This window comes from Hipposideros armiger, unplaced genomic scaffold (assembly GCF_001890085.2).
Source record: "Hipposideros armiger isolate ML-2016 unplaced genomic scaffold, ASM189008v1 scaffold_685, whole genome shotgun sequence".
Taxonomy (NCBI): domain Eukaryota; kingdom Metazoa; phylum Chordata; class Mammalia; order Chiroptera; family Hipposideridae; genus Hipposideros; species Hipposideros armiger.
The window spans coordinates 82,789-105,906 of NW_017732035.1; the positions used below are offsets into that span (position 1 = coordinate 82,789).

The window sequence follows — 23,118 nt, forward strand, 5'->3', positions numbered from 1 at the left end:
CCTCCTATCCGCTCGGACCCGCTCTCCCCCGAGGCCCTCCAGCCAGCAACATCGCCCCCAACCACCGCTTCGGGAAGGGCCAAGCGCGGCGCCCAGGACTGCGCGGCCCCCCCGCAGCCCCTCCATCCATGCCCGACTCCTCCTCCTCCCCCGGGGGCTGGGGAGCCGGCTCCGGAAGCCCCGACGCCCCCGCCCCGGCCGCTGCCGGAGCTTTGGAGAGGGCGGTCCGCACTAGAGCGCGCCACGCGGGGCCGGAGCTCGGAGCCGCCGCCAGCTCCTCGGAACCCCTGAGCAGCCCTGCGTCCCCGCCGACCCCTGAGCCCCACCCCAGGCCCCCGCCCCCCACGCGCGCGGCGGCCATGGCGGCAGTGCGCGGGGTGCCCCTGCTTGGCTGCCTCCTGGCGCTGCTGGCGCTGTGCCCCGGGGGGCGCCCGCAGACGGTGCTGACGGACGACGAGATCGAGGAGTTCCTCGAGGGCTTCCTGTCGGAGCTGGAGCCGGAGCCCCGGGAGGACGACGTGGAGGCCCTGCCGCCCCCTGAGCCCACCCTGCGCGTCCGCAAAGCCCAGGCCGGGGGCAAGCCGGGGGCACGCCCGGGGGTGGCCGGAGAGGGTAAGAGCGCGGGAAGGGGTGGCCAGGTTGCCAGGGGCCTCGGGGCGCCGTGTGCCAAGGTGAGAGCGGCGGGCCCCGCCACGGCTTGGCAGCGTCCAGGCTGCCTGGCTGGAGGAACGGTCCTGTGAAGGCGCAGGGCAGCCCAGATGTCTGGCGGACACTGTGCCAGGCGCGGGCAGTGCGGGCTTGTAGCCCTTCGGCCGTGGAGGCACATCCAGCAGGTCTGCTGCCCGCTGGCTCCAGTCCGGGGCCTCACCCCAGCCCCAGCCCCACGGGGAGCTGAGGCCTCAGCCAACGGGGACTTCGTGGCTTCCTCCCCTGCGAACAGCCCCGCGGTCCTAACGGGGCCACTCAGACTGTGACACACACTGCCCGTGCTCAAGTCACTGCCAGACTCCCAGCCGCAGGCCTTCCCTGGAAGGGTCCCCAGCACCCTCCTAGGGGGCCGCCCTGCCTGGCCACCTAACTCCCAGGGCACTGAGGCAGAAGACCCCTCCCTCGAGGCTTCCAGGAGCTGGGGGGCAGTGGGCAGTCCCCGCTCATGTGAGAGCTCAGCGGGCTGATGCATCTCGAAAGCATTTCGTCCCGCCTCTTACATAATGAGTTGTCCATAAATCTTAGCTGCTTATTACGCCTTCAGGGGTGGCAAGGGTCTTGTTGATCTCTGTCCCGGGGACTCCAACCCTCCATCCCCCATTCCTGAGGTCAGCAGTCGCTGCTCCCACTCTAGATCTTTCCTGGCTCCGCCCTCACCCTGGGGGCGGGTCCCGGGACCCAGTGGGCCGCCCCCACCGCTAGCTCGCATTCCAGGCTTGCTGCTCTGGGCTCTTGGATGCTGCTGGGGCAGCCCTTTCCCCTGGCCGTCTGCATTTTGTCAATTTTCCTGTTTCCGCCTTGCGGCCCCTACCCGCCTTTAAATTCTCCACATCACTTGCTCAGTGACCTGCCCCTGGCTCCTCCCCCAGACTCTGAGATGGGTGAGCGGCTGCTGCCCACCCTGTGGCCCTGTCCTCCGTGGCCCCAGGGCCTCTGCTGGTGCTGACTTCTCGGGCGGGCCCACCAGAGCCCTTTCCTTGGAAGCTTTTCTTTCCCCTTGCAGGGCGCGTCAGGGAGGCATGGCTGTGCCCCCCCACCCGCTGTGCCCTCCCACCCGCTGTGCCCTTTACTTTGTGTGGCACTTGGCAGGAATGACCTGCCTCCCACTTGAGACTTGGGTGCCCCCCCCCATGGCTTAGTCACCTCTGCTCCTTCCGTGTCCAGCACAGATTGGTACTCCCTGACTGGCCCAGTGGACGTCAGGGGAAGGGGGTATTGTGAGGGGCCCCTGTTGAGGTTTTAGCAGGTGGGAAGACAAGAGCCTGTTCTGTGGGAGCTGAGCCACCCAGGCCAAGATGTGGTGACAGCATAGACGTGCGGACAGAAAGCCTGGGTTCCAGGCTGTGGGCCCTTGGGGGGAGGGGGGCGTGGGCGGACATGAGGCACAGAGTGGGCTCCCTGTTGATCTGACCTGACCTAAATCTGCATCTCGGACAGTGCTCCGGGAAAAGGCCAAAGACAAAGGGAAGAAAGGCAAGAAGGACAAAAGCCCCAAGAAGGACAAGCAGCCGCTGGAGGCATCCCCCAGGCCACCCAAGAAGCCCAAGGAGAAGCCACCCAAGGCCACCAAGAGGCCCAAGGAGAAGCCACCCAAGGCCACCAAGAGGCCCAAAGAGAAGCCACCCAAGGCCACCAAGAGGCCCAAAGAGAAGCCACCCAAGGCCACCAAGAGGCCCCTGGCTGGGAAGAGGCCCCCCACCCAGACCCCCTCAGAAGCCCCGTGGTGGCCACTGCCCCCACCCCTCAGCCCCAGCCCTGGGAAGCTGCTGCAGGAGGGAGGTGTGTGCAGCTCTTCTAGGTGTTGGGGCTCTGACCTGCTGGGCTGCGGGGAAGGAGGGGTGAGGGTGGGTTCCTGGGCCCATTTCCTGCAGACCCTCAGGGTCCCCATATTGTCATGAACACGGCAGTTGGGCTGGCACTCCCTCAGGTCCGCTGGGTGGGGGATGCTTGGTGGCCTTGCTGGAGGGTTTGCTCTCCACTGCCCTGGGATCTGTCCCCTGGACCCCACACAGAGCCACCCCTCATGTGTTGCTGGGCTCCAAGCGTGCAGGTGCCCTCCCAGACAGCAGGGCCTGGGCTCCCTAGATAGTTGTCCAGCTCTCTAGTCCCCAGGTGCTGAGGGCACAGCAGCCCAGGCCTCCTGGGAGCGATTGAGGCTTCAAGGGGTATCAGCTGGGCCCAGGTGCGGCGGAGGTTCCATGAGTGGCCAGTGGGCAGGGCAGGCCTCCCATCTATCTGTGTTGGGATTTGTTTAGCAGATGGTGCCCTCCCAAGTGCCTGGCAGGGTCCAGGAGGAGAGACCCACGTGGAGCGCCAACCTGGTGAGTGGGTGCCATCCACCTGGCCAGGGGGGCCGGCCACCACCGTCTTGCTGGGTTTCCGGGGTGGGCCTGGGTGGGGGAGTCGGTAAGTGTCTTCCACGAGGCAGCCACAGGTGTCTTCTCCCAGAGCCGGAGGACGGGAGCGAGCAGCCCACGCTGGACTACAACGACCAGATCGAGAGGGAGGACTACGAGGACTGTGAGTAGGACCCCGCCTCCCCGTCTGGGTCCAGACTCCAGGCCTGGGGGTCCACTGCTGGTCCACCCGGAGGCTCCCCTCTGCCTTCTGAGGAGGGGCCTTGGCCCGGCTCAGAGCCCGCCCTCCTCCTCAGTTGAGTACATCCGGCGCCAGAAGCAGCCCAGACCGCCCCCCAGCAGGAGGAGGCCTGAGAGGCCCTGGCCCGAGCACCCTGAGGAGAAGGCCGAGCCCCCTGGGCGGAGGCCCGACACTCCAGAGGAGAAGGAGAGGACCGGTAGGATGGGGGCAGAGGGGGACGCGGGATGCCAGCTGTGGAGGCTCTGGGCCCACCCCTGCCTCCCCCCTCCACAGAGTTGCCTTTGAAGCCCCTGCCACCCCCGCTGCCCCCCGACTACGGGGATGGCTACGTGATCCCCGACTACGACAACAGTGAGTGCCCACCTCCTGGGGCCCAAGGCCGGGCCTGACCCCCTTGTGACTCCAGCGTGGTGGCAGTGGCCCCGCCGCCCCACGTGCCTCCAGCCTTGCCCTTCTCAGCTGCTGTCCACACTCAGGTGGGGCCATCCCTTGACCCCTTCCTGGCTCCTGACTTCGCCCTCGCTTCCGGCCTTTTCTTTCTGAGCCCCAGTGGGCTCCTTCGCTTCCTGTGCCCGGCCGGCCACCCCCCGGCCTGCTGGGACGCCCATGCCTTCCAGGCTGATGCACTCCTCTCCCTCCTCCCCTTCCAGGGCTGCCTTTCCCTGCCCTGTCAGCCTCTCCAGCCCTTGGCCCCGGCTCAGCCCGCAAGACACTCCACCCCAGGACACTGGTGACAGTTGTCACTCGAGGCGTGTCCTTGCCATGTTCCACTCCCTGCCCAGCCACACCAGCTTTCCCCAGGCCAAGCAGCGGGGCCACTGCTGACTTCCCTAGGGTCTTCCAGGCGGCCTCCCTCTCTGGGAGGACCCACCCTCTCCTCTGGGCATGTTTGTGTTCTTCGAGGCCCACCTGACCCCACCTGCTTGTCCAGTGACCCCTCCTGCCTGTGGGGCCCTGGGAGCAGCATGGGGACCACCTCAGCATGGGTCTCCCTCCCCCAGTGGACTATTACTTCCGGCCTCCAGACCCCCAGAAGCCCGACACCGAGCTGGAGACTGACAGAGAGAAGGAGGAGCTGAGTGAGTGGAACCAAGCCGTACCCCAGCTCAGCCTGACCCCCACACGCCCCTTGAAGCCCTGGGCTAAGCTGACAGGCCCCTCCCACCTTCCACCCTGCAGAGAAGCCCAAAAAGGAGGCCAGTGGCCCTAAGGAGAAGGAGACGGATGACAAATGGACATTGGAGAAGGACAAGGACCACAGAGGTGTGGGGCTGGAGCTGGGGCCACACAGCCCGGGTCGCTGTGCTGCCGCTGGACTGCTGGGTGCGGCAGGGCCCTCTCACCACTGCTCCCTTTGTTGCCCACAGGGCCCCGGAAGGGTGAGGAGGTGGAGGAGGAGTGGGCTCCAGCAGAGAAAGTCAGTGAGTAAGGGGTCGGGGAGTGTGGGGGCTGGGGCAAGTGACCCACGCACGGCCACACGTGGGTCCCAAATCTGGACTTACTGACGGCACTGCTGGCCTCCAGAGCCGCTTCCTGTTCTTAAGTTGTTGGGGCCCAGAAGGAAGGGGGCCTGGAGTGTCTCTGCCCTGGGCCTGACCCCAGGGGACAGAACACATGGCCCAAGGCAGGAGTGCAGATGGCCCCGGGTGGCTGCCCTGTGAGTTCATGTGAGCCCGTGGCCCCCTGGACCCCACCCAGATGGGGAAGCTGAGGCCCAGGGAGGGGAGCACTGGCCGGGTGTGGCTGCCCTGACTGGCACCCCAATGTGAGGGGACTGGGCTCCAGGACCTTCGGTTCTCAGGTGGGTGGCGGGAGGGATGGAGCCAGTGGGCCAGCAGCCTGGGGTGCCGTGTCCCCAGAGTGCCCCCCCATTGGGATGGAATCGCATCGCATCGAGGACAACCAGATCCGGGCGTCCTCCATGCTGCGTCACGGCCTGGGAGCCCAGCGGGGCCGGCTTAACATGCAGGTGGGTGTCAGGAGGGGCCGGCCTCCCAGCTCCATGGGGACTCCTCCGCCCGCTCAGCCCCACCATCCCACAGGCTGGTGCCACCGAGGACGACTACTACGATGGGGCATGGTGCGCCGAGGACGACAGTCAGACCCAGTGGATCGAGGTGGACACCAGAAGAACCACCAGGTTCACGGGTGTCATCACCCAGGGCCGGGACTCCAGTGTCCAGTACGTTGGCTCACGGGCACTCTGTGGGGATGGGAGCTCCAGGCCCGGCTTTCAGTCCCATTTGAGACACTGCTGTGGGCCCTCCAGGGCCCCGGCCCACTCCTTGGCCACGGCAGTGAGGAGATGAGCAGGCCACCCGTTCAGGCGACACAGCAGGCATGTGAGCTACTCCTGCTGCCAGGCCAAGCACCACGCACCCTGTTAGCTCTTAAGTTCTTGGACCCAGGAGCGGGGCTCGGCTGCCTGAGGGCCTGGGACCTGGGGTGGGACAGCAGCCCTGCCCTGACAGCCGTCCACTCCCCAGTGACGACTTTGTGACCGCCTTCTTCGTGGGCTTCAGCAATGACAGCCAGACGTGGACGATGTACACCAACGGCTATGAGGAGATGGTGGGTAGCAGCCCTCAGCACCACGCCCACCGCCTGGCCCAGGTGGGGTGCTGCTCTGAGGCCGGCCTCTCCCCAGACCTTCCACGGGAACGTGGACAAGGACACGCCCGTGCTGAGTGAGCTCCCAGAGCCAGTGGTGGCCCGTTTCATCCGCGTCTACCCCCTCACCTGGAACGGCAGCCTGTGCATGCGTCTGGAGGTGCTGGGGTGCCCCGTGTCCCGTGAGTGCAGGGGGCTGACCCGGGCTCGAGGGGCGGCAGGGTAGGCCGGCAGCTGACCAGCTCCGGACCCTGCCGACCCCCACCCCCACATACAGCTGCCCACAGTTACTACACACAGAACGAGGTGACCACCACTGACGACCTGGACTTCCGGCACCACAGCTACAGGGACATGCGCCAGGTGGGGTCCTGTCCTGGGCGCGGCGCCAGGCCGGCGAGAGCTTTCCCACGCTCAATGAGCTCTGCTCCCATCCCAGACACGTGGGCCCCAGGAAGGAGGAAGCCCCGGCCTCTCCCTCCTATACTAGTACCTGAGACCGCCTGGGGTCCCTGTACTTGGGCTGCCTCTGAGCTGGGGGCAGCATGTGATCGGTGTCCTCTACTGTACCCAGCTGATGAAGGTGGTGAACGAGGAATGCCCCACTATCACTCGCACATACAGTCTGGGAAAGAGCTCACGTGGGCTTAAGATCTATGCCATGGAGATCTCGGACAACCCAGGGGACCACGAGCTGGGTGAGGACCCCACAGCCCCCCACAGCCCCCCACAGATTAGTGGCAAGGCCCTGGTGCTGCAGCTCACCCCCTTCTGCCTGTCCTGGGAACCCTCCTGGGGTCCCAGTTGCCTTGCTGGGCCCTCCGAGCCTCAGCTGCCCCAAGCCCTCCTGGAGTGAGGCCAGCTTGGTTCCTTCTCAGATCCCGCAGCAGCCTCAGGAGGCTGAGTGGTTGCTGAAGCTTCTGCTCTTGCAGGGGAGCCCGAGTTCCGCTACACAGCTGGGATCCACGGCAACGAGGTCTTGGGCCGCGAGCTGCTGCTATTGCTCATGCAGTACTTGTGCCGCGAGTACCGCGATGGGAACCCCCGTGTGCGCAGCCTGGTACATGACACGCGCATTCACCTGGTGCCCTCGCTGAACCCTGACGGCTACGAGGTGGCAGCGCAGATGGTGGGTATAGGGGAGAGGGATTTGGGCCCTGGTCTAGCAGGAGGCAGCCAGAGTGCGGGTGCAGGTGAAGGTGAGGGTGAGGCAGGGTGCGGGGCAGATGGGGCGGGGCTTATGCAGGGCTGGATGGGCACCGAAGCTGCCACTCCCGCCCCCAACTCTCCCAGGGTTCAGAGTTCGGAAATTGGGCGTTGGGGCTGTGGACCGAGGAGGGCTTCGACATATATGAGGACTTCCCGGATCTCAACTCTGTGCTCTGGGGAGCAGAGGAGAGGAAATGGGTCCCTTACCGGGTCCCCAACAACAATCTGCCCATACCTGAACGCTACCTCTCCCCAGACGCCACGGTGAGAGCGGCTGGGGCCCTGGAGTCCTGGAGCTCTGGGAGCTGAGACTGCAGGGCCTTGGAGGGGCAGGGGCATGGGGTCTGCATGGAGGGTGGTGGAGGCTGCTGCCCAAAACTCGCGCATGGGCTGCCCCCAGGTGTCCACAGAGGTCCGGGCCATCATTGCCTGGATGGAGAAGAACCCGTTTGTACTGGGGGCGAACCTTAACGGCGGCGAGCGGCTCGTGTCCTACCCCTACGACATGGCACGCACACCCAGTCAGGAGCAGCTGATGGCTGCGGCCCTGGCGGCTGCCCGCGGGGAGGACGAGGACGAGGTGTCCGAGGCTCAGGAGACCCCAGACCATGCCATCTTCCGCTGGCTGGCTATCTCCTTTGCCTCCACCCACCTCACCATGACCGAGCCCTACCGGGGAGGGTGCCAAGCGCAGGACCACACCGGCGGCATGGGCATTGTCAACGGGGCCAAGTGGAATCCCCGATCTGGGAGTGAGTTGATCTGGGAGTTGTCTGGGTAGGGGCCCGCTGGGGCACTTGGTGCGGGGCGGGGATGACTGTGCTGTGTCCGCCCCGTCTAGCCATCAATGACTTCAGTTACCTGCACACCAACTGCCTGGAGCTGTCCATCTACCTGGGCTGCGACAAGTTCCCTCACGAGAGCGAGCTGCCCCGAGAGTGGGAGAACAACAAGGAAGCTCTGCTGACCTTCATGGAGCAGGTGGGGGTGGGGCGGCACTGGGTGCAGCTGTGCAGGGTCCTGGGGGACTCCCACCCAGAGGGGCAGGGGAGCAGCAGTTCCCCAGGGTCAGCATGTGGACACCGGCCCTTGCCTCCCTCCTACAGGTTCACCGTGGTATCAAGGGGGTTGTGACGGACGAACAGGGCATTCCTATTGCCAATGCCACCATCTCCGTAAGTGGCATTAACCACGGTGTGAAGACAGGTACGTGTGTGCACACCGACCCCGCTTTCCCCTTCAGGGACCCAAACCTGTGTGGTCTTTGCAGGCGGGCATAGGCCCGCCCAGGAGGTCCCACTCCCCTGGATGTCCCCAGAGGGTCTGCTCCAGGTAGAGGGAGAGCTGGATGGTACCGGGGGACCCCAGAGAGGTCTGGGGGGGACTGGGGGATCTGAGAGGAGGCTGGGGCCTGGTGGGGGTGTGTCTCTGGAGCAGCTGAAGTAGCCCTCCCTCTGCAGCCAGTGGTGGTGATTACTGGCGCGTCCTGAACCCGGGTGAGTACCGTGTGACGGTCCAGGCGGAGGGCTACACGCCGAGCTCCAAGACCTGCAATGTGGATTATGACATCGGGGCCACCCAGTGCAACTTCATCCTGGCTCGCTCCAACTGGAAACGCATCCGGGAGATCTTGGCCATGAACGGGAACCGGCCCATCCCCCACATCGACCCTTCGCGGCCCATGACCCCCCAGCAGCGGCGCCTGCAGCAGCGGCGGCTGCAGTACCGGCGGCGCCTGCGCATGCGCGAACAAATGCGGCTCCGTCGCCTCAATGCCACTGCGGGACCGGCCACGCCCTCCACACCGCCCCCTGCCACCCCCACACTGCTCCCCACCCCATCCCTGATCCCCTCTGCCGACCCCATCTCCACCCTGGGGCCCTGGCACTTTCTACCTGAGACTACAGCTGACTGGGAGGAGTCTGAGACGGAGACCTACACGGAGGTGGTGACGGAGTTTGGGACTGAGCTGGGGCCGGAGGAGGAGGAGGGGGAGGAGGAAGAGGAGGAGGTGACAGTCGCAGGCCCAGAGTTCCCCTTCACCACAGTAGAGACCTATACGGTGAACTTTGGGGACTTCTGAGAACAGGTCTGCCAGGGCCAAGAGCCCTGCCAGTTGTCATGTCGCCTGGGCCAGCTGGGACCTGTGTGCGGCACAGGTGTGACCAACGCCCAAGAGCCGCAGGCTCGGGAGAGGACGGCCGGGGAGGCTGGCTGGGGGCAGGCCCGGCGAGCCCCGGAGAGACTTCTCCACCACCTGCCCAGGCCACACCAATAAACCAAGCTCATGGCAGATGTGTCACTGACCGCTCCCCGTCCCACCGGCTTGGGGAGAGGGGAGGCGGGAGACTCACAGTCAGTGTGGGTTCCCTCCACAGGAGGGCCTGGCCCAGCACCAGCACACGTAACCAGTACCAGTAACCAGTAAACGGTCAGGCTTTATTTACAAAGAACAGCTGCTACAGTGCTGACACTGCAGGCACGCGTGGTTGGGGCCTCTGGACAGGCTGCCTTGGTGACTCACAGGCCCAGACCCAGGCCTCCCAGGTCCTCGTCCTCAGCCCCAAAGCCTGAGAAGCTGATGGGCTGGCAGGCCAGGCTGCGCAGGTTCACGAGGCAGGCTGTCTGCGTGGCACTGAAGTCCGGAACGGCCACCAACAGCACCGTCTGGTCCTCGGGGCCTGCAAAGAAACCCAGTGGGAAACCACTTCAGTTCTGGGTGAGCTCTGTCTCAAAGGGAAGTCACCACAAGTAAACAGGAGTCCCCCAGCAGCACTGTGGGAGTGCTGAGCATAGAATCTCCTTTGGATCAGAAATGGAAAGGGCAGAGGACACCATCAAGGTCCGAGGCTGAAGTCACGCTGACCCGAGATGAGGGCTGACAGCACCACATAGGCATGGGCGGTTTCAGCCCTGCTGTCCACCCCACGGGGCTGCGGGCTCCAGTGTAGGTTTTCTTCTCTGTGAGCCTTGTCCCCAGTGGAGAGCGAGTCACTAGTGATAGCCCAGGCCGGGGGCTCCCAGAAGATGAAAATTACCTTGAACGATTTTGGAGCCAAAGCTGGGGGCGTTGCCACAAAAGTAGACATGGGGGCACTCCAGGAAGATGAATGGGTCGGTTTTGTAGAAAGGGTAGCAACCTAGAGAAGAGGGGCCTGTAGCTGAGAGTGGGGCTCAGACTGTGGGCCATGCAGATATGTTTCCACGGCAGCTTCCAGAACAACGTGTCAAGGCCAGTTATTGCAAATCCATACCAGGACCCCTCCGAGCGCCCGACTTGCCCTGGCCTTAGGTTGCACCCCATGTAGCTGAGTCCCGCTAATTACCTAGGGTGTCAGGGGCTGTGGGGCTGATGTGACGGACTCGCAGGGTCCATTCCAGGATCTCCAAGTGGTCCTCCATGCTGCTGTACCGGAAAATGTCGCGGACGTTCTGTCCTGCTGTGCCCAGGAACCTGCAAGGCAAGGCTCGGCTGAGCCCACCCTCAGGGCCGGCTAGGAGCTCGCCGGGCACTTGTGGGGGTGTCCCAGGCCACTCTGGAGAAAGAGCCCAATTCAGGTGGACCCACCCTCCCCTCTCAGGGTCACTGAGGCACAAGACCAGGGGTCAGGCTGCAGTGTGGCTGTGCTGGCTACCTGACTCCGTCGATGGTGGCCTGGTAGGGGTTGGTGACCAGCTGGAGCGTGGAGTAGGCGGTGGCCAGTGGGAACATGCAGGGGTGCAGGGGCTGTTGGGGGAGCGTGTAGTTGGTGGGGTCAAACTCGCCTGGCATCACGTCCACGGGCACCGAGGCCTGCAAGGCACAGGGCAGGGGGCCTCAGAGGGCCCGGCACACTCCACAGGCTGCGCCCAGAGCCTCCCCCCACACACACACACTGTGTCCCTTCCAGCACCCCCGCTCACACTGAGCTGCAGGAGAATCTCATCCAGCATCTTCACGGCTTCCACACTGGCTGCCTGGGTTTTCTTGGTTAGGTACTTGGCCTAGGAGTGGAGGCTGTGAGGCCCCAAGCGGGGCTCAGCTCACAGGGACACCCCTGGGCTAAGCAGAGCGAAGCCACACCAGCAGGGGGACAAAGCAGGGCCTGAGCGCAAACCAGCCCCCAAGTGGAGGGGGCCGCCAGGTGCCACCCGGTGGGGAAGGGGGGCTGCGCAGGCTGCGGGCGCCGTACCTTGTTGATGGAGTCTCTGCTCTGGGTGCTGTGGCTGAGGAGGTTCCCGGCAAGGATGACCCGGGAGACTTGGGCGGCACCGCACTGCTCCCCCTCGTCCCCCAGCTGCCCCGTCACCACGTCCACCAGCAGCTGGGTGCCCAGCAGGCTCTCCCCACCGCCGCCACCTAGGCCCAGACCAGACACCAGCAGCACAAACCTACAAGAGAAGTCGGGGTCCTCCTGGGGGTCCACAAAAGCAGGCCAACCTCCCAGGTGGGCCACAAGGAGTCACTTGTGGGGCTCTGTCACTGTCACAGGTGAGCAGGGAGATGGAGCCCAGTGACCGCGATTCCCCTGGGACCCCAGCACCTGTTCCTCACCTGTCCAGGTCAAGGGTGGGTGCGGGCGTCTGAGGAGCAAGCCCTGCGAAGCAGTGGTCCTCCACCAGGAACCTGCCATCATCTCTCACAGAGCCCAGCACAGCCAGCACTGTCCCTGGGGAGCACAGTGTCACCCCAGCAGGGGAGCCCGGGGGCCACCTCCTTCCAGTAACCCAAATGGCAGAGCCCACTCAGGACCTGCTTCCTGGGGTCACTGCCTTCAGGTGGCTGCAGGAAGGACCGACCCGACCTGGTCTCACCCACCACTGCACGTGTGCCAGCACCCAGGGCACAGGCCACCCCCTCCCACTGCCCACCTGTGACCAGCTTGGACACATCGATGCTGCCTTCCAGTTTGATACGCTGCAGTTCATCTTCCAAGACCAGCTCATCATCTGGGTGGATGTACTTGCTGCGAGGGGGCTGGGGCGCCAGGTTGTGCTGGAATGCAGACGTGAGCGCTGGTCTCAGGGCCAGAGCCCACTGGGGCTCCTAGGCCACATTGTGACATGGCCCTGCAGCCCGGCCCCCCATGGCTCTGAGGCAAGTTGCCCCATTGGTGCCCCCAGGGAAGTGGTCTGGGGGAGGCCCATGTGAGCCGGCCGGCCTCACCTCCTCGTTGACCTCCCGCAGGATGGATGGCTGCAGCTGCATGGACTTGAAGAGGGTCCCCACCACACAGCACTTGTCCCCAGGCTGCAGCTCACACAGCTTCTTTGTCTGGACTCCACTGCCTGGGCACAGCGGACATGAGTTCAGAAGCCAGGCGGCCCTCCAGGCACCCCATAGAGCACTGAAACAGGCCTCCCCGAGCACGGCAGCCCAGGTGCCTGGCCTCTGCTGGGGAGAGGCCATCAGTGCAAGGATCCCTGGACCAAAAGGGTCACTTGGCCCCGGAGGACAGAGGGACTCGATGTGTCTGGGCTCTGGATGAGTCCTTGTAAGAGAGGCAGACATGCCCCGTGACGATGGGGCAGAGATTGCAGTGATGTGGCTACAAGCCCAGGAGGGCCAGGGCTGCCCCCAGAAGCTGGAAGAGGCAGGTGGCCTCTCCCGTGGAGCCTTCGGAGGGAGCACAGCCTTGCCCACACCTGGATCTCAGACGTGGTCTCCAGAACTAATTCCTGTTGTTTGAAGCCGCCCAGTTTGTGGCTTTGTTGTTTGTTACAGCAGCCATGGGAAACTCTGCATTACCTCACTGATACCTAAATTATAACACTGGTTCTTAGAAAGAGGTATGCCAAGTCCCAACATAGCTGTCCTAAAAATATTCCTTTAAGAGTTTGGATTCTTCCATCTGCCCCACAAATGCCTTATCCTCTGAAAACAGAGATGCCCCTAATTCAAACTTCATATCCCCACCCCATTCTGCTCCATGGAGTCAGAGTGCCAGGACCCTGGGGACAGCACATGGGAGGCATCAGGCTTGGTCCTCAGGGGTCACTCGAGAGAGCAGCAGGAAGGGGTGCAGGTTTCAGAAAGATTTGGCCATATAGACCCCAAGCCTAGAGAAAACGGTGGTCAGGAGATGCCGGACGACATGGACATGGGCCCAGCCCCTTATCCCAGCTGACTCCAGCACGAGCCCCTCCTGCCTGGAGCAACCAAGAACACCCTGGGGAGCAGAGAAGACAATTCAAAACAAGATAAAGAGGGCGCCAGTGCTGGGTACCAACGCCAGATGCCAACAGAAACCAGATCTCCCAGCCCCAACGGCTGAGCCCTCAGAGCCCCAGGCAGCTGAGCCTTCACGCAGCCCCAGGCAGGAGAGCCTAGCGTGGCGGGTGGAGCTCGTCCAGCCCCGACCACACGCCAGAGTAGAACTATCACCCCACCATGTGGCTGAGGAGACAGAGCACAGACAGGCTAAAACACACATCCGGGGTTGTACAGCTGGGACCCCCTGTGTGCTCCTGAGCACCAGGCAGCCACGTATTCCTGTGTCACGGGCAGGACACCCACGTGTCCGGGAGGCATATGGGCGCCAGTGTACAACGACACCAAGTGTAAACACGAAGGCCCGCACTCACCCTCGCTGAACCCACGGTCTGGAGGGAGACAGCAGCAGCCCATGAGGGATCAGCCGCTGTGACAAGCGCCACAAAGAAACGGGAGCTAAGACAGAAGACATGGAGAAGGCCCTGGTGGCCGAGGGGGCCTCTAGAAGCACATGCCGTTTCAGTTGTGACCCTGAGGAAGCCTGGGGAAGGCGCATGCAGGGAGCACGGCGGTGGACAGAGCTCCGGAGAGGCCTCCTGGTCACACGGAGAAGCCACTGGAGCTGCTCTGGGTGAAGCCAGCACTGCCCCACCGAGTCATCATGGCCGCGGTCTGCATTTCTGACCCCAGTCTGTCAGCAGAATGAAGTGGCTCTTTGCCATCTCTGCAACTTTTGTTAGCAGCAGACTGGAAGAGAAGCCTGGTGCCAGAGAGGGGCGCTGCTGTAAAGAACCTCAACAGTGGCAGTGACGTTGGGCCCGAGGATGGCGTTCCCGGGCGGCTTCGAGGGAAGTGGGGGCCAGAGGGAGACCCTTATGATGTGGCAGAAGAAAGGTGAAAAACGCTTTTGCCAGCAGTAAACAAAACAGAATGTCTTTGATGAACACGACTATTGAGCCAGGGGGCCTGGGCCAACAATGACATGACCAGCGCTGATCCAGTTGGCTGGGTGAGATGGGGGGCTGAATACCCGAGGCTTTGCAAGGGGTTCCAGTGCGAACCTGGTGCTGGGGGCACTGAAAACGAATGAGACATGGGCTCACCTACGAAACTCCAGTTCAGAAACATTAACAGATGAATTGAAACATACATAGGAAGCCACTCGTATAAATAGCGAGAATGGGGCAATGCAGTGTCACCCAAAAGTTGAACGCGGGGTCCTGCTTCACCGAGAATAACTTGGCTGCACGAGAGGTCGCCAAGGGAGAAATGGGGAAAAAGGTTTGCATTAAATGAGGGAGCAGGCCATGTACTTAGGACAGATGAGCCCAAGGGACAGGACACTGATGCCCAACAAACAGGAGGCCAGCGGAGAAGCACGGGCATCAGTGAAACAGGCAGTTCCCTCGAGACGGGTGGGTGCCCCCACCGACCTGGGGTCCCAGGCATGCCACACGGAGGTGCTCGCTGGCCACACCATGCCCAAATGCGCAGATAATCTGCGTTGACGATAAGGAAAAGCATTTCCCTCTATCACTGTTACTGCCAGAACTAAGCCCTACCGGGTCTCAGCCACTGAACAGAGCCTAACTTTAAACACATAAATTCCTTAATTTAACCCTCGTAACTACCAAGCAGAGGCTGAGCCATAAAGAGGTTAATCTTCCCTGGTTACTGGGAAGTGGGATAAATTCAAGACAAGTTCCAGTTCCGCCAGGCGTCTCACAGATTTCTAAGTGGGGTACCCTCTGGGCTGCTGGGGAGGAGGCGCCTCCCCACTGCGGTCACTCACCCCAGTGCTGCTGCGCCCGGCTCACCAGGAAGGGCCTCATGTGGATGAGGCGGGTAGCATAGATGTGGGCGTATTGCCTGCTGAAGCTGCGCTCCCCCAGCCTGAATGGCTGTGAGCAGTTGGTATAAGTCACCATGGGCACCCGGGCAAAGGTGGCGTTGTTGGCTGAAGGCGGGGACAGCAGAGTGGGGGCCCTCTGGGCGGCCTGCTCAGAAAACATGGTTGCTCGATGGGTCTAGACTGCTGTGCCCGGGGCCGAGGAGGACGTGGTCACTGTGAGAACACAAATGCATTCCTGAAACCCTCCCCACCCCCCGACGGCAGCTTTCCTGCTGCACCCACAGGGCCCCGGGGAAAGGAGGCGGAAGAGCAGTGGCCCCGCAGACGAGGGTGGGGCTGCACCTGCAAACAGGCTGTGCTGGGTACCAGTGTCTGGCCCTGTAACCCTCCTGCAGAGACGGAGACAAGGAAAGCCTTTTCTCCCACCTGGAGCCATCCAGACCTGCCTCAGGTGGCCACTGCCTGCTGCATACCTCCACCGCAGCAACCAGCAGGGCCTCAGATCCCACTCGCCCCAAATGAATTCCTCACCTGCCCCCAGCCAGCTCCCAGTACCTGCCCCGTCTCGGCATGAGGCCAGACAAGGCTACTGCAAAATAGGCCTATTATTAAATGGCACAATAAAGCAAATCAGTCGGTCCTCTGCTCAGGACTCTCCAAAGGGCCCCCATTTCACTGAATAAAACCCCAAGTCCCTACGATGGCCTACGCGATCTGCCCACTGGCCCTGCTCTCCTGTGCCTCCACCAGGAGGCCCACATGTGTGGCCCTCACTCCTGTCCTGGCACATCCACCTTCTCCAACCGGCTCTTCTGCTTCTTCAGTGCTCACCGTTTCTCAAGGCATTTCCCTCCTAACAAACACACATGTTCAGTTTCCTGTGTGCCTCCTCCGACTCGACGTGAGCTCCAGGAGAGGGATAGGCGCCCGACCCCTTCCAGCAGCAGCCTCGGCCCAGGGGGGCTGCCAGGATCTGGGCCAGGACGGGCTCAGCCACGTCACGGGCTGGGTCACAGGTCTGCATGCGGTGGGTCACACAGATGTGGCACCAAACTGACTTCCCTTCCGTTTACCTCTTCGGTCCCCTGTCAGGTGGCCTGTACCCTGTTTCTATCGTGCAGCTCTGGGCTGGGGCGAATCTGAGTTAACTTTCGGGCCAAACGTGCAGAGTGGGGGAAGGAGCCCCGCCGGCCCGCGCTCTGCGATGGGGGTGGGGAGAACAGCACAGACTCCGCTCAGACCCCGCGAGACGACGCTCAGCCCGCGACCCCGCGTGGACACCTACAACCCCAGGCCCAGCCGCCCCCATGCCACCGGGCGACGCCGGACCTCACTCACCTCGCCGCGCGCCGCGGCCCGCCCACCGCCACGCGCCGCATCCGCCAATCTGCGCGCCCCGCCCGCCCATCGCCGCATCCAGCCAATCGCCGCTCGCTCCCCTCAGTCCATCACCTCGGGGCCCGCCCACCGCCGCGCGCCGCTTCCCGCCAATCCGCGCGCCCCGCCCCACCTATCGCCGCGCTCCCTGACCCTAGACGCTGCGCGTGCGCGGAGCCACGCCCCCATTCCCTGGGCAACATGGGCGGGGCCTGTGCCTCAGTCGCTCTGACTGTACCCTTGTCGGAGTCCGGAGCGCGAGGTCCCTGCGCCTTCAGGGGAGTTGGCGCCCCTCGCTCTACCCCGTGACCCTGCCGGGCGCCAGGCTGCGGTGACCGCCCGTGGTGACAGCCGGCGGGAGGCCTGAGACCGAGGGCCGCGCGGCCCGCAGAGATGTCACTCGGCGGAAGGCCGGGGCGAGTTCGGGCGCTGGCGTCCGGGGCGGCCGAGGAGGGTCCGCGCGGCCCAGCCTCCAGCCTGCACGGCGCGGGCTCGCCCGCCTGCCCCGCCTCGTCCACACGCCTTCCTCCCCACGAGCGCCACCCCCACGTGGGAGGCGCTTTTCCACAGAATTCCTAAGCGAGCGAGGGGCGTCGCTCCCGCTCGTCCATCGCGCTGGTTTCCCGAGTCCCGGGCTTGTCTGCGCAGGACGGCGGGTGACGGCGGATGGAGACCTGCCGCTGTGCCAAGCTCTCGCCATATGAACTCTTCTAATCCTCAAGCAGCCCTTTGACGGAACGGAAACGGAGGCAGAGAGAGGTCACACGGCTTGTGTCAGCTGGACACGCGTCACGCCACCCCACTCGGTGTGACATCTGTGGGTACAGGGCCTCCAGGCCTGCCCGCCCGACGGCACCCTCTATCTGCCCACTCCCGGCCCTGCCGTTAATAGGGCGTTTGTCGAACACGGTCACTGCCGCCGGATCCCACGGGCCTGCCTCCCAGGGCGTGTGGCAGCCACAGTGCCCGGTGCTCGGAGAGTCCCAGCTCAGCGTGCACCGGCTCGGTGCATTTTGTGTGTGTGTGTGTGCCAGGCGGTGTACTAAGTGCCATGAGCGTGTTATCACATTCAATCTTGCCGTAGCCCAGAGAGGCAGGTGTTATTATCATCTTGGTTGTGCAGAAGGATTCGTCCCTGCACCGTCTCACCGCCAGGAAGCCGGAGCCGGAACCTGAGCAGCCCTGACTGAGCCTCCTGAGCCGCGCGCTCAGACACGGAGCTGTGCCGCCTCCCCGCTGAGCTCTGCTGCTGGCTGGCCTGTGTCAGGCACTGAGATGGGGCAGCCGAGGGGTCTGGGACAGACCCCTAGGCAACAGCCACAGAGGGAGTGATGGGGGCTGTGAGAGGGCAGGGACAGTGAGTGGGTGTGCTTCCCGAGGGCACGGGCACAGTGGGGGCTCACGGGACACCTTCCGGGACTCCTGCTGTCGGCAAGGATGGACAGTCCACGTGTTGGCTTTCTCAGCCGCCCTGGCAGCCACGGTGGTGATGAGAGCATATCTGGCAGAGACATGAGGAGGAGTCTGGCAGGGCTCGGGGTTTGGGTTTCTGAGGAATGTGCTTTTGTGATAAAAGGCAGGGACACAGCCTGCTGCCCTTCCAACCTTCTCTGTCGTGAAAACAGTACGTGGCAGTGTCCTGGAACTCTGAGAAAATCCCAGAGATGCCTCCCACGTGCTGCCCAGCCACTGGACCAAGCCCAGCGAATGCTTACTTCTTACTTAATAGCAAAAAACGAACCTGTTTGCTTTCTCCACATTGGGCTTTCTGAACATGAAGTCAAAGCTGCTCTTTTTTCTTTTTTAAAGATTTTATTGGGGAATTGGTGGAGGGGAACAGCCAAGTTGTTGTCCTTCAGTCTTGGTTGTGGAGGGTGCGGCTAGCTCATCTCCAAGTCCAGTTGCCATCCAGCTGCCCATTAGCAGCTTGCGGCCGCTCAGCTCAAGGTGCCATATTCAATCTTAGTTACGGGTGAGCATTGCCCCCTATCTCAAGTTGAGCTGCCAACCTTGTTGTTAGGAGCACGTGCTCTCACCAGCTGAGCCATCCTGCCACCTGTTGGCAGCTCAGCTTGGGCGCAGCTCACTGGCACATTTGGGAATCGAACTGGCAACTCTGTTGCTCAGAGCTTGCACTCTAACCAACTGTGCCACTTGGCCGGCCAAAGCCAAAGCTGCTCTTAAATGAAATGAGTATAAAAGGGCAAAGGGCCCACAGCAGGCTTAACAGACCGGTGCTGTTGGGATTGGGCCCTCAAAATAAGTGCTGGGTTCTAGCGGAAGCACGCTCTGCAGGGAGGGGCCTCTGTGACACTCACCAATGTGTTTTTATTGAAGCAGATTTTTATTGTGGTAAAATCTATATAACGTAAGATTCACCATTTTGACCGTTTTGAAGTGTAGGTTTTGCTGGCATTAAGCACGTTCACCCAGTTGTGAAACTATCGCCAGCACCGTCTCCAGACCTTTTTCATCTTCCCAGCTGACTCTCTGCCCATTAGACACTCACTCTCCGCTCCCGTCCCCTGCCCTTACCCATTAAATGTACTTTCTGTCCCTACGAATGTGTCTATTTTCAGAGCCTCGTGTAAGTAGGGTCATACAATCTTTGTCTTTTCGTGTCTAGCTTAATTCACTTAATATCTCCAAGGAGCCCCTGCGGCAGCACGTGTGAGGAATTTTACTCCCTTTGATGGACAGATAATATTCCACTGTGTGTATGCACCACAGTTCATGCTTCTTTTGTCCGTGGACACGGGTTGTGCCCACCTCTTGGCTGCTGTGCACACGGGTGTGCAAATAGCTGTTCGAGGCCCTGCTTTCAATCCTTTCGCATTTGTGCCCAGAAGAGGAAGCGCTGGGGAAACAGGAATACCGTGTCAGCTTTTTGAGGAGCCGCCATGCTGTCCCACAGCAGCTGCACATCTTACGTTCCCATCCCCTGTGCATGTCACCTTCACCTGCTGTTCGTCTTTGTGGGTGAGCGGTGGTCTCTCACCGGGGTTTGCACTAGCATTTCCCAGATGATTCGTGATGCTGAGCACCTTTTCATGGCTTGTCGGCCGTTTGTGTGACTTTGAAGAAATTTTCACGTGAGTGTTTTGCCCATGTTTTCATCAGGTTGTGTTTTTGTTAATTGAGTTTTAGGAGTTCTTTATATATTCCAGATATTAATCCCCTGTAAGAAATGTGATTTGCAAATATCTTCTCACATTTCATGGATTGTCCTTAACTGTTCGTCATATCCAAGAACTCTTTGCCGAATCCATTGTCACGAAACTTTCCCCTATGGGTTCTGCTGAGAGTTTTATAGTTTTAGCTTTTTTATCCATTTAGAGTTCGAGTTCATTTTTGTATATGGTTTGAGGTAAGGGTTCAACTTCGTGCTTCTGCATGTGGATGTCTAGTGTTTCTTCTACAGGCCTAATGAAAAACTTATAAGTTAGCGTGAAAGCAGGAAAAGTTATCAGCATCATCTTGAACATTTATTGTACATCTCTGGTGTGATGTAGGAGAGCTGGATGTGGGAAGAGGCAAATGAGGTGGCCCTTGCCTTCCCCAGTCAGGAGTGACAGTTAGATGACGTGACAGGCCACAGTATGGGATAGGCTGGTTAGAACTGTCTGAGCCTTGTGGCGGGCAGGATGAGGTCACGTCACCGGTAGGGGGCAGGGGGCAGTCCAGGAGCCTCAGTGGAGCAGGGGGAATGCGCCAGGTGGAGGCCTGTGCAGGGAGGTCCGGGAGGCAGATGGGGCCTCTGAAAGCTGTTCTTTGGTCTCAGGACACAGAGATGGTGCCATTGTCATGGCTGTGGGATGGGGTGCCCTCGTGAGTGGGCCCAGCTGCAGTTCAGTGGTGGGTGAGGGGCAGCAGCACCAGTCGGTGTTGGCCAACTTAAACCAAAGGTCATGGATTAGTTGGATTTCAGCGACTCAGAACTGGAGGGAGGTCAGAGGACAGTCACAGGAACCAACTGGAGGTAACTTAGGCAAACGTGGGTTTCATTACAAGGGCACAGCCCTTCGGGACCATGGACAGGGAGGACGGCCCCTCTCCTGTGTGTCACTGGCCTCAGAGCTCGTGCCTCTGCTCCCGTGTACCCCCTGCTTCCCTCTCCCACAGACCTTCTGCCTCTGCTCTGTGTACCTCTGGGAGCAGTGGCCACCCCAGTCCAGTCACCTGTGGCCCAAGGCAGGGGGCCCGACCTCTCACTGCTTGACCCTGCAGGTGTTGTGGGAGGGGGGTCACCACAAGGCGGGCTGTGAATGGTGCTTGGCCACTAGGGGTGGCTCCAACCAGGCAGCGCCAGGAGGGGGCCCGAGGACCAGGCCGGAGCTGGCTGTGGGCAGTTGAGAAGGCCGAGCAGGGTGACTTTGTGGGTCCTGGGGCAGCTCTGGGAGGGGAGGAGGAGGAGGAAGCAGAGCGTTAAGGAGGGGTCCTGGAAGAAGGTTGGGGGAGGTGTTGCTGACGGCAGAGCAGGCGTGCAGGGCGATAAGGTTCTATTTTGGAGCGGTGTGGCTCTGCGCGCGTCAGCGGCAGGTCCTGTGGGGATGTGCCACAGACGGCAGGAGGACCGGAGGGAGACGCAGGGCTCAGAGGCTGTTCAGAAGGGCAAAGGACGGAGTGGTGGGCAGAGAGGGAGGGGAGCCAGCAGGGGCCCTCCTCCCCGGGGCTGCAGCCACCCCTCCTGCCCCTTGCCTCTGTGTCGGCTCCCGGGGGCTCTGCCCCCTCAAGATGGGTGGCAAGTCCTTGGCTTTGCCACACTTCCAAGGCACTCCCCTTTCTGCTGAAAATTGTCAGGTCACCAGACAGCACCTGAAGACTGATGGGGGTACGATGTCAACCCCCAATCCGTCTGCACGTCCCTCCCTCTGCACATTTAATCAGGGAAATGAAATCAAGTGCTGCAGTGGCCCCGCCTGTGGATATGCCTGGTGGTCCTCTGGTGGCCACTCAGGGCTGACCTCAGAAGGGAGGATGGGAAGGTGGCCCAAGGGGTGTGATGCAGACGTGGCTCAGGAAGGCACTGAGTGCCACGTGTGGCCTCGGTGAGTGGCAGTTGCTGCCAGCACCCAGCCCAGCCCTCCTTCACAGGTGAGGAAACCGAGTCCCAGAGAGGGAGCAGGGTTCACTGAAGGTCGCTCATGTACGCAGGGACTGGGACTGGAACCCAGGCTGCCCGACTCCCAGGCCTGCTCCGTGCCTCTCAGTGAGAAGGCCCCCCTCTGCATCTGCACGCCCCCAGCCTCTCCGACCCGAAGAGTCTAGAGAGTGTGTTCAGACCTGCTCTTCACACGTCCCCCCAGCTGACGAGACACTCCTGCATTCTTGTCAGAGCAAGGTGCCAGCGCTGCAATTGCAGAGACACCCGCCAGAACTGGGGCACTGGACCCCTCAGCCTGTGTGGCAGAGGGTCTGTGCTGGACAGAAAGCAGTGTGGGCGGTGGGGATGGCGACAGCCATCTGACCTTTCCAGAGAAGCTCAGAACAGCCCATGCCTCCGGGAAGGGCATGCAGAGCACAGATTTCCAGAGCCAGGCAAAGTTTAAGAGCGTGTCTTTACTTTTATCAGTGGTGTTAACAGCCATCTAAAGAAAGAATGTCCGCCCCTGCCCAGAGGACTCTGCTGGGGGCGGGGGGACAGGACTGGGACTGGGGCCCTGGCTGGGGGCCGAAGGCATCTCAGCTTAAAAATCAGAAAATACTACAAACTGCCTGGCCCTGCTGCGCCCCTGGGCAGCCTGGCGAGGCCGCTCTGCGCCCGCCTCCTCTGGCTGAGGCTCTGGTGGGAGGAGCTTCAGGCCATGCTGGGAAGGTAATTAAACAAAAACTTGCGAAGCCAAATGACCTGACCAAAAAGGTGGGCGAGAAAGCAAACAGACTGGTTACTGAATAAGCACTAAACCGGCACTCGGAACTCTTCACAGGCAAACCCCTAGGAGATCCCAAAGACAGGAAGAAGTCAGGTCTGCCCAGCCCTGCTGTGCCCAAAAGAAAAGACGCTGGCCCTGCAGGGGGAGCGGGGGTCAGAGCATCTGCCTCAGCTGTGCTGGGGGCCCCTGGGTAGACTGACTGCCTTGATCAGAAGGGAGAGCAGACTTCTCACACCTTCACCGCTGGGCTAGGCTTGGGCCGGAAGATCAGCTCCAGCCTCCCAGGAAGCTGGGAGATGGGTGGGACCTCCCTTCAGAGATGGCTCCATGTCCTCAGGAGCTTTCCTGGCTTGTAAAACTTGCAACAGACTTCTTTAGCTTCTAAACAGATTTACACAAAAAGAGGTAGGGAAAGAACTTGCGCTTACAAATTTTCTAAAGGGAGGAAAAAGTTTTTTGCACTGGGAGTATTAACTTGTGCTTATTTTTAATTTGCATCTGCCATCTGGCCATCTCACCTAGCACAGTGGGCCAGCCCTGGCTCGAGGGCCCTCCGGGGGTCTCCTCAGATTCTGTATTTCCAGCCAGCCCCCTCCATCCCTGGGGGGCCTGTGCTGCTGCCGGGGACACCTGCCTTTGTTTCCAGGCTCTGCAGGGTGCTGGGGGTGAGCAGGAGGGGTTTGGGTAGGGCCTGGGAG

General features: G+C 61.9%; 2 protein-coding genes across 7 annotated transcripts; one reads left to right on the plus strand and one right to left on the minus strand.

Annotated features, from left to right (window-relative positions):
• The first annotated feature begins 230 nt into the window (after positions 1-230).
• On the plus strand, positions 231-9,418 carry AEBP1 (AE binding protein 1). Of its 3 annotated transcripts, none has more exons than XM_019626561.1 (21): positions 231-612; positions 2,146-2,487; positions 2,964-3,029; positions 3,157-3,228; positions 3,362-3,502; positions 3,580-3,657; positions 4,308-4,385; positions 4,486-4,569; positions 4,674-4,727; positions 5,166-5,275; positions 5,349-5,488; positions 5,793-5,877; positions 5,954-6,098; positions 6,194-6,279; positions 6,491-6,614; positions 6,849-7,045; positions 7,210-7,389; positions 7,526-7,877; positions 7,967-8,106; positions 8,232-8,331; positions 8,586-9,418. In XM_019626561.1, exons 1-21 carry the CDS (start codon positions 360-362, stop codon positions 9,206-9,208), a joined length of 3,450 nt encoding a protein of 1,149 aa, XP_019482106.1. In that variant the 5' UTR covers positions 231-359; the 3' UTR covers positions 9,209-9,418. The 3 variants fall into 3 exon arrangements, with proteins under 3 accessions (XP_019482106.1, XP_019482107.1, XP_019482105.1); XM_019626562.1 differs by having other exon boundaries at positions 2,967-3,029; XM_019626560.1 differs by having other exon boundaries at positions 287-612; positions 4,332-4,385.
• Positions 9,419-9,537: 119 nt separating this feature from the next.
• Positions 9,538-18,409, minus strand: POLD2 (DNA polymerase delta 2, accessory subunit). Of its 4 annotated transcripts, none has more exons than XM_019626603.1 (11): positions 16,786-18,409; positions 15,111-15,383; positions 12,272-12,393; positions 11,977-12,100; positions 11,660-11,774; positions 11,298-11,496; positions 11,029-11,109; positions 10,761-10,918; positions 10,452-10,579; positions 10,164-10,265; positions 9,538-9,806 (listed from the first exon to the last, which is right to left on the minus strand). In XM_019626603.1, the coding sequence occupies exons 2-11, from the start codon at positions 15,328-15,330 to the stop codon at positions 9,646-9,648; spliced, it is 1,410 nt and encodes a 469-aa protein (XP_019482148.1). In that variant the 5' UTR covers positions 15,331-15,383; positions 16,786-18,409; the 3' UTR covers positions 9,538-9,645. The 4 variants fall into 4 exon arrangements, with proteins under 4 accessions (XP_019482148.1, XP_019482147.1, XP_019482146.1 ...); XM_019626602.1 differs by lacking the exon at positions 16,786-18,409 and adding an exon at positions 16,509-16,554; XM_019626601.1 differs by lacking the exon at positions 16,786-18,409 and adding an exon at positions 16,002-16,498.
• Between the last annotated feature and the right edge of the window lie 4,709 nt (positions 18,410-23,118).

Excerpts from the sequence above, each read along its gene's own strand:
- AEBP1 (XM_019626561.1), top strand. The coding sequence starts at position 360 with ATGGCGGCAGTGCGCGGGGTGCCCCTGCTTGGCTGCCTCCTGGCGCTG. Across the intron at positions 4,728-5,165 it reads GGCTCCAGCAGAGAAAGTCA|AGTGCCCCCCCATTGGGATG; the intron begins GTGAGTAAGGGG and ends CCGTGTCCCCAG. Across the intron at positions 7,390-7,525 it reads ACCTCTCCCCAGACGCCACG|GTGTCCACAGAGGTCCGGGC; the intron begins GTGAGAGCGGCT and ends GGCTGCCCCCAG.
- POLD2 (XM_019626603.1), bottom strand. The coding sequence starts at position 15,330 with ATGTTTTCTGAGCAGGCCGCCCAGAGGGCCCCCACTCTGCTGTCCCCG. Across the intron at positions 11,497-11,659 it reads CCCACCCTTGACCTGGACAG|GTTTGTGCTGCTGGTGTCTG; the intron begins GTGAGGAACAGG and ends CTTCTCTTGTAG. Across the intron at positions 11,110-11,297 it reads GCAGAGACTCCATCAACAAG|GCCAAGTACCTAACCAAGAA; the intron begins GTACGGCGCCCG and ends CTCCACTCCTAG.